The sequence below is a fragment of the Salmo salar genome, chromosome 07, assembly GCF_965601325.2.
Source record: "Salmo salar chromosome 07, fSalSal1, whole genome shotgun sequence".
Classification (NCBI taxonomy): domain Eukaryota; kingdom Metazoa; phylum Chordata; class Actinopteri; order Salmoniformes; family Salmonidae; genus Salmo; species Salmo salar.
Window position 1 is genome coordinate 71,638,240 of NC_138297.1, and position 19,261 is coordinate 71,657,500.

General features: G+C 44.4%; 1 protein-coding gene across 1 annotated transcript in view; it reads right to left on the reverse strand.

Annotated features, from left to right (window-relative positions):
* LOC123743791 (uncharacterized) overlaps positions 1–19,261 on the reverse strand; it is a 119,900-nt gene that overhangs the window by 19,431 nt on the left and 81,208 nt on the right. Inside the window, exon 4 of the mRNA XM_082978040.1 lies at positions 4,269–4,298. Coding sequence (XP_082834166.1) covers positions 4,269–4,298 — 30 coding nt within the window. The remainder of the gene's footprint in view (positions 1–4,268; positions 4,299–19,261) is intronic.

A 19,261-nucleotide genomic window follows, 5' to 3' on the forward strand; every position in this document is an offset into this window, starting at 1 on the left:
GTCATTCAAACTACATATCTACCTGTCTCCTCATTCAAACTACATATCTACCTGTCTCCTCATTCAAACTACATATCTACCTGTCTCCTCATTCAAACTACATATCTACCTGTCTCCTTATTCAAACTACATATCTACCTGTCACTTCATTCAAACTACATATCTACCTGTCTCCTCATTCAAACTACATATCTACCTGTCTCCTCATTCAAACTACATATCTACCTGTCACTTCATTCAAACTACATATCTACCTGTCTCCTCATTCAATCTACATATCTACCTGTCTCCTCATTCAAACTACAAATCAATGACTTCATTTGGAGGAGAAAAGGAAAATGCAGTAACCAGGCAGATAGGTTCATCTTGGGTGTTCCCTTGCTTCTTCCCCATGGGGGGGAACTCTCTTCATAACACAACACACCCCTGGATAAACATTTATCTAACGTTTCCAAAGCGACTCAAACCCAAGTCTGTCGGACAGTCATTGCGGTTTGTTTTGACTAATAAAAGCTGACCGTACACAAAGACAGACTACACCAAATGACATCTCCACCTGGGAGGGGATTTACAGTGTGTGTGTGTGTGTGTGTGTGTGTGTGTGTGTGTGTGTGTGTGTGTGTGTGTGTGTGTGTGTGTGGGGCAGGGATAGAAGTGGAGAAGACCGGGAGATTCCTCACAAAGCACATGATCATTTGTGATGGCTCTAACATCTCCTCACACACTCAGGGTCTTAGCTAGTCTCCAGGCCATCACCCCACCACACACACACACACACACACACACACACACACACACACACACACACACACACACACACACACACACACACACACACACACACACACACACACACACACACACACACACACACAAATACCTACGGTACAGTACTGTAACCCCTCACTCACCCAAATACCTTCAGTACTGTAACCCCTCACTCACCCAAATACCTTCAGTACTGTAACCCCTCACTCACCCAAATACCTTCAGTACTGTAACCCCTCACTCACCCCAAATACCTTCAGTACTGTAACCCCTCACTCACCCCAAATACCTTCAGTACAGTAACCCCTCACTCACCCCAAATACCTTCAGTACAGTAACCCCTCACTCACCCCAAATACCTTCAGTACTGTAACCCCTCACTCACCCCAAATACCTTCAGTACTGTAACCCCTCACTCACCCCAAATACCTTCAGTACTGTAACCCCTCACTCACCCCAAATACCTTCAGTACTGTAACCCCTCACTCACCCAAATACCTTCAGTACTGTAACCCCTCACTCACCCAAATACCTTCAGTACTGTAACCCCTCACTCACCCCAAATACCTTCAGTACAGTACTGTAACCCCTCACTCACCCAAATACCTTCAGTACTGTAACCCCTCACTCACCCAAATACCTTCAGTACTGTAACCCCTCACTCACCCCAAATACCTTCAGTACAGTAACCCCTCACTCACCCCAAATACCTTCAGTACAGTAACCCCTCACTCACCCCAAATACCTTCAGTACTGTAACCCCTCACTCACCCCAAATACCTTCAGTACTGTAACCCCTCACTCACCCCAAATACCTTCAGTACTGTAACCCCTCACTCACCCCAAATACCTTCAGTACTGTAACCCCTCACTCACCCAAATACCTTCAGTACTGTAACCCCTCACTCACCCAAATACCTTCAGTACTGTAACCCCTCACTCACCCCAAATACCTTCAGTACAGTACTGTAACCCCTCACTCACCCAAATACCTTCAGTACTGTAACCCCTCACTCACCCAAATACCTTCAGTACTGTAACCCCTCACTCACCCCAAATACCTTCAGTATTGTAACCCCTCACTCACCCCAAATACCTTCAGTACTGTAACCCCTCACTCACCCCAAATACCTTCAGTACTGTAACCCCTCACTCACCCAAATACCTTCAGTACTGTAACCCCTCACTCACCCCAAATACCTTCAGTACTGTAACCCCTCACTCACCCCAAATACCTTCAGTACTGTAACCCCTCACTCACCCCAAATACCTTCAGTACTGTAACCCCTCACTCACCCCAAATACCTTCAGTACTGTAACCCCTCACTCACCCCAAATACCTTCAGTACAGTACTGTAACCCCTCACTCACCCAAATACCTTCAGTACTGTACTGTAACCCTTCACTCACCCAAATACCTTCAGTACTGTAACCCCTCACTCACCCCAAATACCTTCAGTACTGTAACCCCTCACTCACCCCAAATACCTTCAGTACTGTAACCCCTCACTCACCCCAAATACCTTCAGTACTGTACTGTAACCCCTCACTCACCCCAAATACCTTCAGTACAGTAACCCCTCACTCACCCCAAATACCTTCAGTACTGTAACCCCTCACTCACCCCAAATACCTTCAGTACAGTAACCCCTCACTCACCCCAAATACCTTCAGTACTGTAACCCCTCACTCACCCCAAATACCTTCAGTACTGTACTGTAACCCCTCACTCACCCCAAATACCTTCAGTACAGTAACCCCTCACTCACCCCAAATACCTTCAGTACAGTACTGCTTATCTTTCCTGATAGCTTCTCTTTTCTCTCCTGCTCTCCACAACAAGCCAACAAAACACCAAGGTTCACCTTTGCATCGATCCTGATTAGTCTCCCAGCCCCTGCCGCTGAAAAACATCCCCACAGCATGATACTGCCACCACCATGCTTCACCGTAGGGATGGTGTCAAGTTTCTTTCAGACGTGACACTTGGCATTCAGGCCAAAGAGTTCAATCTTGGTTTCATCAGACCAGAGAATCTTGTTTCTCATGGTCTGAGAGTCCTTTAGGTGCCTTTTGGCAAACGCCAAGCGGGCTGTCATGTGCCTTTTACTGAGGAGTGGCTTCCAGCTGGCCACTCTAGCATAAAGGCCTGATTGGTGGAGTGCTGCAGAGATGGTTGTCCTTCTGGAAGGTTCCCCCATCTCCTCAAAGGAACTCTGGAGCTCTGTCAGAGTGACCATAGGGTTCTTGGTCACCTCCCTGACCAAGGCCCTTCTCCCCCGATTGCTCAGTTTGGCAGGGTGGCCAGCTCTAGGAAGAGTCTTGGTGGTTCCAAACTTCTTTAATTTAAGAATGATGGAGGCCACTGTGTTCTTGGGGACCTTCAATGATGCAGAAATTTTTTGGTACCCTTCCCCAGATCTGTGCCTCGACACAATCCTGTCTCGGAGCTCTACAGACAATTCCTTCGACCTCATGGCTTGGTTTTTGCTCTGACATGTACTGTCAACTGTGGGGACCTTATATATATAGGTGTGTGCCTTTCCAAATCATGTCCAATCAATAGAATTTACCACAGGTGGACTCCAATCAAGTTATAGAAACATCTGAAGGATGATCAATGGAAACAGGATGCAACTGAGCTCAATTTACAGTCTCATAGCAAAGGGTCTGAATATTTATGTAAATAAGGTATTTTTATTTCTTATTTTTTTATATACATTTGCTTTCTAAAAACCTGTTTTCACTTCGTCATTATGGGGATTTGTGATGTCATTATGGGGTATTGTGATGTCATTATAGGGTATTGTGATGTCATTATGGGGTATTGTGTGTAGATTGATGAGGAAAAACATTAATTTAATCAATTTTAGAATATGACTGTAATGTAACAAAATGTGGAAAAAGTCAAGGGGTCTGGAATACTTTTCCAAATGCACTGTACGTGTGCTTATGTGTAGGTTTAGTTGCCTAGACTGAGAGGTCCTTGTGTACAATAGGGATGCATCCCAAAATAGCACCCTATTCCCTTTATAGTGCACTACTTTTGACCAGGGCCCTATGGGGGAATAGGGTGCCATTTGGGACGTGACCTAGGTGAGACAAGGATTGGAAGCAACAACATACATGATAAGAGCTGTGATGACTAGAGGACAACTGTTCTCAGTGCTGATGGGTGGACAGACAGACGACAGACAGACAGACAGACAGACAGACAGACAGACAGACAGACAGACAGACAGACAGACAGACAGACAGACAGACAGACAGACAGACAGACAGACAGACAGACAGACAGACAGACAGACAGACAGACAGACAGACAGACAGACAGACAGACAGACAGGTGGTGGCGGGGGTATTAGGATACAACCCACTGGGCATAGATGTCAATTCAACATCTATTCCGTGTTAGTTTAACGTCATTTCATTGAAATGATGTGGAAACAACGTTGATTCAACCAGGCGTGTGCCCAGTGAGAATCCTTCATGTCACATACCTGAGCTGGCTTTTGGACCACCTGCTTTGGCTGCAAGGAGGAAAGAGAGAGAGAGAAGTAGGTTAAAATTCAGCCTGGATCAATGATTTCAAGAGAACATCATACCTGCCTGTTTAATACACTTGGAAAGTGGAGACGTCGTAGAAAGTAAAACATTACTGAAGACACTCTGCTGTTTTTGGAGACGGAGTCGCGTTTGCTAGCGAAGAGATTTGCGGTGATTTATTAACAAACAATAAGTGAATTGTTTCGTTTCATTTAGACAAGTTGCTTAGCCTAGCTAGCTAAAACGGATTAAAGTTGGTTAGAAACCCTTTAAACTATTTTGCTAGCAACCATAATGCTGGAGGAAGAGGAGGGGGGGATGAATAACAAAGCTCAGATTGTGTCTCCTAGGACAGGAAGTATCTGTAAGACCAGGACTGGATAGGAAGTATCTGTAAGACCAGGACTGGATAGGAAGTATCTGTAAGACCAGGGCTGGACAGGAAGTATCTGTAAGACCAGGACTGGACAGGAAGTATCTGTAAGACCAGGGCTGGACAGGAAGTATCTGTAAGACCAGGACTGGACAGGAAGTATCTGTAAGACCAGGACTGGACAGGAAGTATCTGTAAGACCAGGGCTGGACAGGAAGTATCTGTAAGACCGGGACTGCACAGGAAGTATCTGTAAGCAAAGCACACACACACACACACACACACACACACACACACACACACACACACACACACACACACACACACACACACACACACACACACACACACACACACACACACACACACACACACACACACACACACACACACACACATTCCATGCCCCCCTGGATGGGGATGGTTGTGAACAGCTGGTGAGTTCTGTGCCAGCTCTGTGCTGGATGCCAGCGGACGGTGTATGTATATGTGTGTGTGTGTCTAATAGTAACACAGTAAACGTCAACACCGGATGGGGTCGGGACGAGGCACTCCAACACTGGCCATAAAGGAACATTGGAAAGACGATGCTTCCACATTCTAATGGAACTGGAACTACACTAACAGGATACACCCGCGGGACCCTATTCCCTATGTAGTGCACTACTTTTGTTGTGCACATTATAGGGAATAGGGTGCAGTGTGGGAAGCAAGCCATAGGATACAGATATTATAACAAGCAGACACTGAAATGGCACCCTATTCCCTATATACTGCACTACTTTTGACCAGAGCTGGTGTGTCACAAATTCCACCCTATTCCCTATATAGTGCAGTTTTTTATTTATTTGTTTATTTAACCTGTATTTAACTAGGCAAGGCAGTTAAGAACAAATTCTTATTTACAATGGCGGCCTACCCCGAGCCAAACCCTAACGACGCTGGGCCAAAGACTCCCAATCACGGCCGGTTGTGATACAGCCTGGAATTGAACCAGGGTCTGTAGTGACGCCTCTAGCACTGAGATGCAGTTCCTTAGACCGCTGCTTTTGACCAGAGCTGTTGTGTCCAGATTCCACCCTATTCCCTATATAGTGCACTACTTTTGACCAGAGCTGTTGTGTCCAGATTCCACCCTATTCCCTATATAGTGCAGTACTTCTGACCAGAGCTGTTGTGTCCAGATTCCACCCTATTCCCTATATAGCGCAGTACTTCTGACCAGAGCTGTTGTGTCCAGATTCCACCCTATTCCCTATATAGTGCAGTACTTCTGACCAGAGCTGTTGTGTCCAGATTCCACCCTATTCCCTATATAGTGCAGTACTTCTGACCAGAGCTGTTGTGTCCAGATTCCACCCTATTCCCTATATAGTGCAGTACTTCTGACCAGAGCTGTTGTGTCCAGATTCCACCCTATTCCCTATATAGTGCAGTACTTCTGACCAGAGCTGTTGTGTCCAGATTCCACCCTATTCCCTATATAGTGCAGTACTTCTGACCAGAGCTGTTGTGTCCAGATTCCACCCTATTCCCTATATAGTGCAGTACTTCTGACCAGAGCATCAAGTGGATCTGTCTAAACCGTCTGGTAGCTTCTTTAGAGAGGTTATAACGTCAGACAAATGAATTCATTTAATACCTAGATGGTGATGCTTGCCATCCACCCCCGCCTCTGTTAACTATAAAACCCTTTTAAATACGTCACAGGAAACAACCCACTCACTGATGCTGCTGCAGCAACAATAAACTGACCTTTCAACAACAAAAACTTTACAATCCAGATATTCAGACTTCATCTTTCAGTCACTGGCTGCTGCTTCCAAAATGGCACCCTGATCCCTTTATAGTGCACTCCTTTTGACCAGGGCCTATGGGGAAATAGGATACCATTTACCACTGAATATTCCTGCAGGTTCTTTAACAACAGCAGCACAAAGCTCAGTCTGAAGGACGACGTGATGACGGAAAACATTCCAACTGTATTTATTAAAACGTGACGCAAACTTTTACGGAGTTGCTTGACAGAACACAAAGATCAGATGATTCATTGACTGGGTAGAATAACGGACTTCTCAGTACAGGGTTAGTTTAGGTTTGAGTCATATCATTAAATCAACTTAGAAAACAGTTCACAACAACAACATTCATTATCTATAGGAGGTAGTTATACCCTGCCTTCCAAAGTTAAAGGTACGACCTTCATTCTCCATCATAGTGCATCTAGGATGAAACATTCCACAATATGCCAGAGTTGTAACCATATTCCTTTAAGCACAGAAGTCTCTCTCTCCCTCTCTCTCCCCCTCTGTCTGTCTGTCTGTCTCTCTCTCTCTGTGAAGCCCCCTCTTCATCCTCTCTCCCTTTAGCCCAAATCGGAGCCCCTCTCCTTTTATCACAAAGGGGAAATCACAGCATTGTCTTTCACAAGGCCTGGTCTTTGAAGTAGTCTCAGCCTGACACTCACCATGAATCATGCTTAGACAGACAGCCAGACAGCCAGCCAGACAGACAGTCAGCCAGCCTGACACTCACCATGAATCATGCTTAGACAGACAGCCAGACAGCCAGCCAGACAGACAGTCAGCCAGCCTGACACTCACCATGAATCATGCTTAGACAGACAGCCAGCCAGCCAGCCAGCCTGCCAGACAGACAGCCAGTCAGCCAGCCAGCCAGCCAGCCAGCCAGCCTGCCAGCCAGTCAGACAGAAAGACACCACACACGCTCAAGGAGTGTGTGGTGGAGCGACACAGTAACCTAAAGGTATGATGCTCAGTTCCCTCATTCATAGGTAACTATTCCCTCATTCATAGGTAACTATTCTCTCATTCATAGGTAACTATTCTCTCATTCATAGGTAACTATTCTCTCATTCATAGGTAACTATTCTCTCATTCATAGGTAACTATTCTCTCATTCATAGGTAACTATTCTCTCATTCATAGGTAACTATTCTCTCATTCATAGGTAACTATTCCCTCATTCATAGGTAACTATTCTCTCATTCATAGGTAACTATACCCTCATTCATAGGTAACTATTCTCTCATTCATAGGTAACTATTCTCTCATTCATAGGTAACTATTCCCTCATTCATAGGTAACTATTCCCTCATTCATAGGTAACTATTCTCTCTCTCATTCATAGATAACTATTCTCTCATTCATAGGTAACTATTCCCTCATTCATAGGTAACTATTCTCTCATTCATAGGTAACTATTCTCTCTCTCATTCATAGATAACTATTCTCTCATTCATAGGTAACTATTCCCTCATTCATAGGTAACTATTCTCTCATTCATAGGTAACTATTCTCTCATTCATAGGTAACTATTCTCTCATTCATAGGTAACTATTCTCTCATTCATAGGTAACTATTATCTCTCTCAATTCAATTCAAGTGGTTTACTGGCATGGGAAACATATGTTAACATTGCCAAAGCAAGTGAAGTAGATAATATACAAAAGTGAAATAAACAATAAAAATGAACAGTAAACATTACACTCACAGAAGTTCCAAAATAATAAAGACATTTCAAATGTCATATTATGTATATATACAGTGTTGTAACGACGTACAAATGGTTAAAGTACAAAAGGGAAAATAAATCAACATAAATATGGGTTGTATTTACAATGGTGTTTGTTCTTCACGGGTTGCGCTTTTCTTGTGGCAACAGGTCACAAATCTTGCTGCTGTGATGGCACACTGTGGTATTTCACCCAATAGATATGGGAGTTTATCAAAATCGGGTTTGTTTTTCGAATTATTTGTGGATCTGTGTAATCTGAGGGAAATATGTGTCGCTATTATGATCATACATTGGGCAGGATGTTAGGAAGTGCAGCTCAGTTTCCACCTCATTTTGTGGGCAGTGTGCACATAGCCTGTCTTCTCTTGAGAGCCAGGTCTGCCTACGGCGGCCTTTCTCAATAGCAAGGCTATGCTCACTGAGTCTGTACATAGTCAAAGCTTTCCTTAAGTTTGGGTCAGTCACAGTGGTCAGGTATTCTGCCACTGTGTACTCTCTGTTTAGGGCCAAATAGCATTCTAGTTTGCTCTGTTTATTTGTTACTTCTTTCCAATGTGTCAAGTAATTATCTTTTTGTTTTCTCATGATTTGGTTGGGTCTAATTGTGCTGCTGTCCTGGGGCTCTGTGGGGTGTGTTTGTGTTTGTGAACAGAGCCCCAGGACCAGCTTGCTTAGGGGACTCTTCTCCAGGTTCATCTCTCTGTAGGTGATGGCTTTGTAATGGAAGGTTTGGGAATCGCTTCCTTTTAGGTGGTTGCAGAATTTAATGGCTCTTTTCTGGATTTTGATAATTAGTGGGTATCGGCCTAATTCTGCTCTGCATGCATTATTTGGTGTTTTACGTTGTACACTGAGGATATTTTGTCAGATTTCTGCATGCAGAGTCTCAATTTGGTATTTGTCCCATTTTGTGAATTCTTGGTTGGTGAGCGGACCCCAGACCTCACAACCATAAAGGGAAATGGGTTCTATAACTGATTAAAGTATTTTTAGCCAGATCCTAATTGGTATGTTGAATTTTATGTTCCTTTTGATGGCATAGAAGGCCCTTCTTGCCTTGTCTCTCAGCTCGTTCACAGCTTTGTGGAAGTTACCTGTGGCGCTGATGTTTAGGCTGAGGTATGTATAGTTTTTTGTGTGCTCTAGGGCAACAGTATCTAGATGGAATTTGTATTTGTGGTCCTGGCGACTGGACCTTTTTTGGAACACCATTATTTTGGTCTTACTGAGATTTACTGTCAGGGCCCAGGTCTGACAGAAGCTGTGCAGAAGATCTAGGTGCTGCTGTAGGCCCTCCTTGGTTGGTGACAGAGGCACCAGATCATCAGCAAACAGTAGACATTTGACTTCAGATTCTAGTAGGGTGAGGCTGGGTGCTGCAGACCTTTCTAGTGCCCTCGCCAATTGGTTGATATATATGTTGGTGGGTGGGGCTCCAGCTGCATCCCTGTCTCACCCCACGGCCCTGTCTCACCCCACGGCCCTGTCTCACCCAACGGCCCTGTGGAATGAAATGTGTTTGTTTTTGCCATTTTTAACTGTCAACTTGTTGTTTGCGTACATGGATTTTATAATGTTGTATGTTTTTCCCCCCAACACCTCTTTCCATCAATTTGTACAGCAGACCCTCATGGCAAATTGAGTCAAAAGCTTTTTTTTTTATCAACAAAGCCTGAGAAGACTTTGCCTTTGTCTTGGTTTGTTTGTTTTGTCAATTAGGGTGTGCAGGGTGAATACGTGGTCTGTCGTACGGTAATTTGGTAAAAAGCCAATTTGCTCAGTACATTGTTTTCACTGAGGAAATGTATGAGTCTGATGTTAATGATAATGCAGAGGATTTTCCCAAGGTTGCTGTTGACCCATATCCCACGGTAGTTATTGGGGTCAAATTTGTCTCCACTTTTGTGGATTGGTGGTGATCAGTCCTTGGTTCTAAATATTGGAGAAGATGCCAGCGCTGAGTTTAAGTATAGCCAATTGGAATTCAAGTCTGTATATTTTATCATTTCATTTAGGATACCATCAACACCACAGCCCTTTTTGGGGTTGGAGGGTTTGTATTTTGTCCTGTAGTTCATTCACTGTAATTGGAGAATCCAGTGGGTTCCGGTAGTCTTTTTAATAGTTCATTCTAACATTTGTATTTGATCATGTATATGTTTTTGCTGTTTATTCTTTGTTACAGAGCCAAAAAGATTAGAGAAGTGGTTTATCCATACATCTCTGTTTTGGATAGATAATTCTTCATGTTGTTTGTTTAGAGTTTACCACTTTTCCCGTTAGATTCTAGGGAGTCTTCAATTACGTTGATTTCTGACGTGCTGTTCCTTCTTTTTCCATAGTGTATTTCTGTATTGTTTTAGTGATTCACCATTCTTAGGTTTTTGCATTCTTCACCAAACCATTTTTCATTGTTGTTAATTTTCTTAGGGTTTCTGCTTGACATTTTTAGATTTTATAGAGAAGCTGAAAGGTAAAATATACCATTTAGGCTTTCTACTGCCATGTTTACAACTTCACTATTACAGTGAAATGTTTTGTCCAGGAAGTTTTTGGTAGATTTTTAAGCTACTTTCCTTCCATCTATATCATTTCTTAATATTATTCAGTTCCTTTGGCTTTAATGCCTCACGATTGAGTATTGCTCTGTTCAAGTAGACTGATTTTGCTGTGGTCTGAGAGAGGTGTTAGTGGGCTGACAGTGAACGCTCTGAGAGACTCTGGGTTGAGGTCAGTGATAAAGTAGTCTGCAGTACTACCGCCAAGAGATTAGCTGTAGGTGTACCTACCATAGTCCCCTCGAAGCCTACCATTGACTATGGACAGACCCAGTGTGTGACAGACCTGCCCGAGTTGTGGCCCATTTTTGTTGGTTGTTTTGTCAAAGTTGTGTCTAGGGCGGCATATTGGGGAGGGAATACTATCCGCTGCAGGTAGGTGTTTGTCCCCCTGTGTGCTGAGAGTGTCAGGTTCTTGTCCGGTTCTGGCATTTAGGTCACCATAGACTAGTACATGTCCCTGGGCCTGAAAATGGTTCATCTCCCCCTCTTGGACGGAAAAGCAGTCTTCATTAAACTATGGGGATTCTATTGGGGGAATATATGGTAGCACACATGAGGAAATGTTTCTTTATTGAGATAATTTCCTCGTACATTTTTAGCCAGATGTAAAACGTTCCTATTTTGACTAATTTCATAGAGTGGGTTAGGTCTGCTCTATACCAAATTAGCATACCCCTTGAGTCTCTTCCCTGTTTTACTCCTGGTAGTTTGAGACTACCAGCTCTCTGTAACCTAGAGGGCAACCAGTCGGTCCATCTCCTCCATGTTTCTTGTAGGATGACAATGTCTGTATTTCCAATGTCTTTGATGAAGTCTGGGTTTCTGCTCTTTAGGCAAAAAGCAGATGACCTCCGACCAGTACTTTCTGAAAGAATTCAGACCCCTTGACTTTTTCCACATGTTGTTACTTTACAGCCATATTCTTTTTTTTTAAATGTCCCACATCAATCTACACACAATACCCCATAATGACAAAGCAGAAAACAGGTTTTGGCAATTTTTGCAAATATATTCAAAATAAAAAAACTGAAATATCACATGTTGTTGAATCAATTTTGGCAGCGATTACAACCTTGAGTCTTCTTGGGTATGATGCTACAAGCTTGGCATACCTGTATTTGGTGAGTTTCTCCCATTCTTCTCTGCAGATCCTCTCAAGCTCTGTCAGGTTGGATGGGGAGCGTCGCTGCACAGCTATTTTCAGGTCTCTCCAGAGATGTTTGATTGGGTTCAAGTACGGGCTCTGGCTGGGCCACTCAGGGACATTCAGAGACTTGTCCTGAAACCACTCCTGCGTTGTCTTGGCTGTGTGCTTAGGGTTGTTGTCCTGTTGGAAGGTGAACCTTCATCTGAGGTCCTGAGCGCTCTGGAGAAGGTTTTCATCAAGGATCTCTATGTACTTTGCTCAGTTCATCTTTCCCTTGATCCTGACTAGTCTCCCAGTATATGCCCGATGAAAAACCTCCCCAAAGCATGATGCTGCCACCACCATGCTTCACCGTAGGGATGGTGCCAGGTTTCCTCCAGACGTGATGCTTGGCATTCAGGCCAAAGAATTGAATCTTGGTTTCATCAGACCAGAGAATCTTGTTTCTCATAGTCAGAGTCCTTTAGGTGCCTTTTGGCAAACTCCATGCGGGCCACCATGTGCCTTTTACTGAGGAGTGGCTTCCGTCTGGCCAATCTACCATAAAGGCCTGATTAGTGGAGTGCTGCAGAGATGGTTGTCCTTCTGGAAGGTTCTCCCATCTCCACAGAGGAACTCTGGAGCTCTGTCAGAGTGACCATCGGGTTCTTGGTCACATCCCTGACCAAGGCCCTTCTCCCCCGATTGCTCAGTTTGGCCGGGCGGCCAGCTCTAGGAAGAGTCTTGGTGGTTCCAAACTTCTTCCATCTAAGAATGATGGAGGCCACTGTGTTCTTGGGTACCTTCAATGCTGCAGACATGTTTTGGTACCCTTCTCCAGATCTGTGCCTCAACACAATCCTGTCTATGTACAATTCCTTCAACATTCTGTTTTTTATTTTTAATAAATTTGCTAAAATTTCAAAAACTCAGTTTCTGCTTTGTCATTATGGGGTATTGTGTGTAGATTGATGAGGATTCTTTTTGTATTTAGTCCATTTTAGAATAAGGCTGTAACGGAACAAAATGTGGAAAAAGTCATGGGGTCTGAACACTTTCCAAATGCACTGTATGTACCGTAATAATTTTATAATAAACTCAGACCTTGTATATTCCAGGATGAGACAGTAAAAGCTTTGTGTTCCATAGTGTCTAGTGTTGCTTTCGTGTGGTTTAGACTCGGACCGTTACTAGGTAACAGTCTCAGCTAAACCCACCACCCCCCCGATCCTACTAAACTACCTAGGTAATAATCTTCCTCTAATCAAAGTCAGACATGTCTCTTACTGAACCAACCACCTTTTAGGTGATATACACCCAGACCAACCTTCAGACAGGTCATACAAATTATCTTTATTCTCTAGCCCCCCTTTAAGGCTAGAGTCTGCTTCTAGAAAGAAAAGAGGAACCTCGGTAAAGAACCTATGGTAAAGAACCTACGGTAAAGGGTCGCACACTGCGCACTGCATGTGGATCTCCCGCTCATCTACCGATCGTTCAGCGCGCTGTTGATGCCCAACTGCCAACATTTTCTCGCAATTCTACATGTAAAACTGGTTTGCACTCGGTTCACCAAATTATAGCCGGAACTCTGTTCAGAGGTGCTAAGTACTCTCAGGAGACAAATGCTATTGGTGTGTGTGACCCAGCCTTGAAAGGGTTCTTTGGCTGTCCTCGTAGGAGAACCCTTTAAGGAACCTTTTTGAGTTCCAGAACCCTTTTGGATTCCATGTAGTGCAGAACACTTGCCACAGAGTGCATTTTATCTGGAACCCAAAAGGGATCTTCAAAGGGTTCTCCTATGATGACAGCCAAAGTACTCTTTTGGAACCCTTTTGGGTTCCAGAACCCTTTTGGATTCCATGTACCGTAGAACAATGCCACGGAGTGTTTTACCTATTTACCAGAGTGTACTGGGTGTTAAAGAAATAGACATCTCTGGTTTGGGTCACAGGGTCCATCCAAAATGGCACCCAGTTCCCTGTATAGTAGGACAGCCAAAGGGTAGTGTCTATATAGTGCACTAGATGTGATGGAAATAGGGTGTTATTTGGGATACAGCCAGAGGGTAGCCACAGGGTCATGGTGTGTGATCTCTATCTTTAATGGTGTGAGTTTAAACACTAACGATGCTGAGAGAAACCTGCTGATGGTGTTGTTTACTCCGTTACTATGTTACTGTGGGCCGTCACGGAACACACATGCACCACAGGAGGTTGGAGGCACCTTTAATTGGGGAGGACGGGCTCGTGGTAATAGCTGGAGCGGAATCAGTGGAATGGTATCAAATACATCAAACACATGATGCCATGAAAGAAAGATGGCGTCGGAGAGGATGGCTGCCGTTTATTGGCTGTTAACCAATCGTGCTATTTAAAAAAAAAAAATCTGCATTGTTTGTAACTAATTTTGTACATAATGTTGCTGCTACCGTCTCTTATGATCGAAAACAGCAATTACTCACCTCGAATTGGACAAATAATTTTTCTTTAATGAGTCGGACGGGAAGGATATACTCCATACACCCGAACAGGCCCTCATCCCCATCATTCACAGGAGAAAGAAACAGACGTTTCACGGAAAGAGATCGGGGTGCATTGTGAGGATCAGGCAACGAGTGGCTAATCTGCCTTTTGCCATCTGTACTGTTAGCCAACGTTCAATCCCTGGAAAATAAATGGGAGGAACTGAGAGCACGTATATCCTACCAACGGAACAGCAGTCTCTGGTAAGACATGGGGCAGTGGCCTATGTGTATTTGTAAACAACAGCTGGTGCACGATATCTAAGGAAGTCTTGAGGTTTTTCCCACCTGAGGTAGAGTATCTCATGATAAGCTGTAGACCACGCTATCTACCTACAGAGTTTTCATCTGTATTTTTCGTAGCTGTCTACATACCACCACAGACCGATACCGGCACTAAAACCACACTCAATGAGCTGTATACCGCCATAAGCAAAAAGGAAACGCTCATCCAGAGGTGGTGCTCCTAGTGGCCGAGGACTTTAATGCAGGGAAACTTAAATCAGTTTTACCTCATTTCTATCAGCATGTTAAATGTTCAACCAGAGGGAAAAAAACTCTAGACCACCTTTACTCCATACACAGATACAAAGCTCTCCCTCGCCCTCCATTTGGCAAATCTGACCGTAATTCTATCCTCCTGATTCATGCTTACAAGCTAAAATTAAAGCAGGAAGCACCAGTGACTCGGTCTATAAAAAAAGTGGTCAGATGAAGCAGATGCTAAATTACAGGACTGTTTTGCTATCACAGACTGGAACATGTTCCGGGACTCTTCCGATGGCATTGAGAAGTACACCACATCAGTCACTGGCTTTATCAATAAGTGCATCGAGGACGTCGTCCCCACAGTGACTGTGCGTACATAGCCCAACCAGAAGCCATGGATTACAGGCAACATTGCACTGAGCTAAAGGGTAGAGCTGCTGCTTTCAAGGAGCGGAACTCTAACCCGTAAGCTTATACGAAATCAAAATCGACAAACCATCAAACAGGCAAAACATCAATACAGGACTAAGATCGAATCGTACTACACGTTCGTCGGATGTGGCAGGCCTTGCAAACTATTACAGACTACAAATGGAAGCACAGCCGAGAGCTGCCCAGTGACACGATGGGCTAAATAGCTTCTATGCTCGCTTCGAGGCAAGTAACACTGAAACATGAATGAGAGCATCAGCTGTTCTGGACGACTGTGTGATCAAGCTCTCCGCAGCCGATGTGAGTAAGACCTTTAAAAAGATCGACATTCACAAGGCTGCAGGGCCAGATGGATTAACAGGATGTGTACCCAGAGCATGCGTTGACCAACTTGCAAGTGTCTTCACTGACATTTTCAACCTCTCCATGTCTGAGTCTGTAATACCTACATGTTTCAAGCAGACCACCATAGTCCCTGTGCCCAAGAACACTAAGGTAACCTGCCTAAATGACTACCGACCCGTAGCACTCACGTCTGGAGCCATGAAATGCTTTGAAAGGCTGGTCATGGCTCACATCAACACCATTATCCCAGAAACCCTAGAACCACTCCAATTTGCATATCACCCCAACAGAACCACAGATGATGCAATCTCTACTGCACTCCACACTGCCCTTTCCCACCTGGACAAAAGGAACACCAATGTGAGAATAAATAACTTCATATTTCTTATATTAAGCAAAACAGACAGCCACATTTTCTAGTATTTTTGATTTATTTACAGAAAGCCAGGGGTGCGAGCCAACAACCAGACATAATTTAAAAACGAAGCATGTGTTTAGTGAGTCCGCCAGATCAGAGGCAGCAGGGATGACTAGGGATGTTCTCTTGATACGTGTGTGAATTAGACAATTTTCCTGTCCTGTAGTTTTGGTTGTCAGGAGGAACGAATGGAGTAAAAAGTACATAATTTACTTTAGGAACGTAGTAAAGTAAAACACTACCTGGTCTAATAGAACACTACCTGGTCTAACAGAACACTACCTGGTCTAACAGAACACTACCTGGCCTAACAGAACACTACCTGGTCTAATAGAACACTACCTGGTCTAACAGAACACTACCTGGTCTAACAGAACACTACCTGGCCCAACAGAACACTACCTGGTCTAATAGAACACTACCTGGTCTAACAGAACACTACCTGGTCTAACAGAACACTACCTGGCCTAACAGAACACTACCTGGTCTAACAGAACACTACCTGGTCTAACAGAACCCTACCTGGTCTAACAGAACACTACCTGGTCTAACAGAACACTACCTGGTCTAACAGAACCCTACCTGGTCTAATAGAACACTACCTGGTCTAACAGAACACTACCTGGTCTAACAGAACACTACCTGGTCTAATAGAACACTACCTGGTCTAACAGAACACTACCTGGTCTAACAGAACACTACCTGGTCTAACAGAACACTACCTGGTCTAACAGAACACTTTAACTACATATCTAATAGAAGGTGTAAAGGGGAGAGGATTTTGGTGGCTCTGGGTAGAGGGGGACATTCTGACAGGATATAGATACTACGGTATGGAAAGGTCTCTCAGTGTTGGGGATGGAGAAAGTTAGAGGGTGGATAGTAATGCATCATTTAGTAAATATCACAGACCTCCATGAAGATATGAGAGAGAGAGAGAGAGAGAGAGAGAGAGAGAGAGAGAGAGAGAGAGAGAGAGAGAGAGAGAGAGAGAGATAATGTTTACTGTTCATTTTGATTGTTGATTTCACTTTTGTTTATTATCTATTGAAATTGAATTGAGAAGTTCCATGTTATATTATTACTGAAGAGACAGACAGAGACAGAGACAGGGACAGAGACAGACAGCCTTTCCACTCAGAGCCAAGTAGGGCTACGGTCAATTCCCTACTTCTTTCCAAGCGGAACTTGGATGCCAGTTGCAAGCTCTGCCACATCCTGCTTCTAGAAGAATAACAACAGCCACAGTGTCTGTCTGTTTGCATTCCAAATAGCACCCTATTCTCTACTTAGTGCACTACTTTTGACCAGGGCCCATATGGGAATAGGGTTCCATTTGGGAGGCTGTAACAACGGGGCGGAGCTGAAACAGAAACATGAGCAAGACGTAGTGCCTGTTCTGATGTCCAGGATCCACTTCATAGAACTACACTTCTTGGAAAGAGAAAGAGAAAAAACATCTAGATAAATTCTCTCTCACTTCCTCTCTCTCTCACTTCCTCTCGCACTCTCTCTCCCGTCTTTCCAGTCGTTCTCTCTCTCTCCCTTCCTGGAATGCACCAGACGTAGTTTGTGCCAGAGCCAACCTGTTTCCCTCCCTCCCTCCTACCATGCTCTATATCAGAGGAGTAGCAGCAAGATAAGCAGGTATGTCAGACAGGAAGTTACATCTTGTTACAGTCTTTGAGCTCATCCTAACACTAACAGCTTCACTGTAATCAGTCCACTATGGGCCCTGGTCAAAAGTACACTCTTAGATAAAAGGGTTCTTCCACTGTCCCCCACATGAGAACCCTTTTTGGTTCCACGTAGAACCCTCTGGGGAAAGGTTTCTACATGGAACCCAACAGAGTGCTACCTAAAAGGGTTCTTCAAAGGGTTCTCCTATGGGGACAGGCGAAGAACCCTCTAAGGTTGTATATACTATTTCACCTTATGTTTTTGCTAAGAGCGTAGTGTATGTGTTGCCAATTGGGACTTAACACTACTGTGGTATAAACAGAGCAGGATGAACTATATTCTATTAGAAACTGGGTGGTTCTAGCCTTGAATGCTGACTATGCTGACCACGGCTATGACATAACATGTATTTTGTACTGCTCTAATTACGCTGGTAATCAGTTTATAATAGCAATAAGGCACCTCAGGGGGTTTGTGGTATACGCGATGTGTCGTGCCCTAAGAACAGCCCTTAGCCGTGGTAAATCGGCCATACACCACACACCCTCGTGCGTTATTGGTAAATTAGCCCCGTCACCCTCTGACGTCATACTGTACATCACCACACAACTAACCACTACATCATGATAGAACACTGGGGGACTGACAGATAGATTTTATTGGTCAATTAGCCCCGTCACCCTCTGACGTCATACTGTACATCACCACACAACTAACCACTACATCATGATAGAACACTGGGGGACTGACAGATAGATTTTATTGGTCAATTAGCCCCGTCACCCTCTGACGTCATACTGTACATCACCACACAACTAACCACTACATCATGATAGAACACTGGGGGACTGACAGATAGATTTTATTGGTCAATTAGCCCCTTCACCCTCTGACATCATACTGTACATCACCACACAACTAACCACTACATCATGATAGAACACTGGGGGACTGACAGATAGATTTTATTGGTCAATTAGCCCCGTCACCCTCTGACGTCATACTGTACATCACCACACAACTAACCACTACATCATGATAGAACACTGGGGGACTGACAGATAGGTGTTGTCATGGAGTTAGGACGCTCCTGGCACAGGTAGCCTGGACACCATGCTCACAGGTAGACTGGACACCAGGCTCACAGGTAGACTGGACACCGAGCTCACAGGTAGCCTGGACACCAGGCTCACAGGTAGACTGGATACCAAGCTCACAGGTAGCCTGGACACCGAGCTCACAGGTAGCCTGGACACCGAGCTCACAGGTAGCCTGGACACGAGCTCACAGGTAGCCTAGACACCAAGCTCACAGGTAGCCTAGACACCGAGCTCACAGGTAGCCTGGACACGAGCTCACAGGTAGCCTGAACACCAAGCTCACAGGTAGCCTGGACACCAAGCTCACAGGTAGCCTGGACACCAAGCTCACAGGTAGCCTGGACACTGAGCTCACAGGTAGA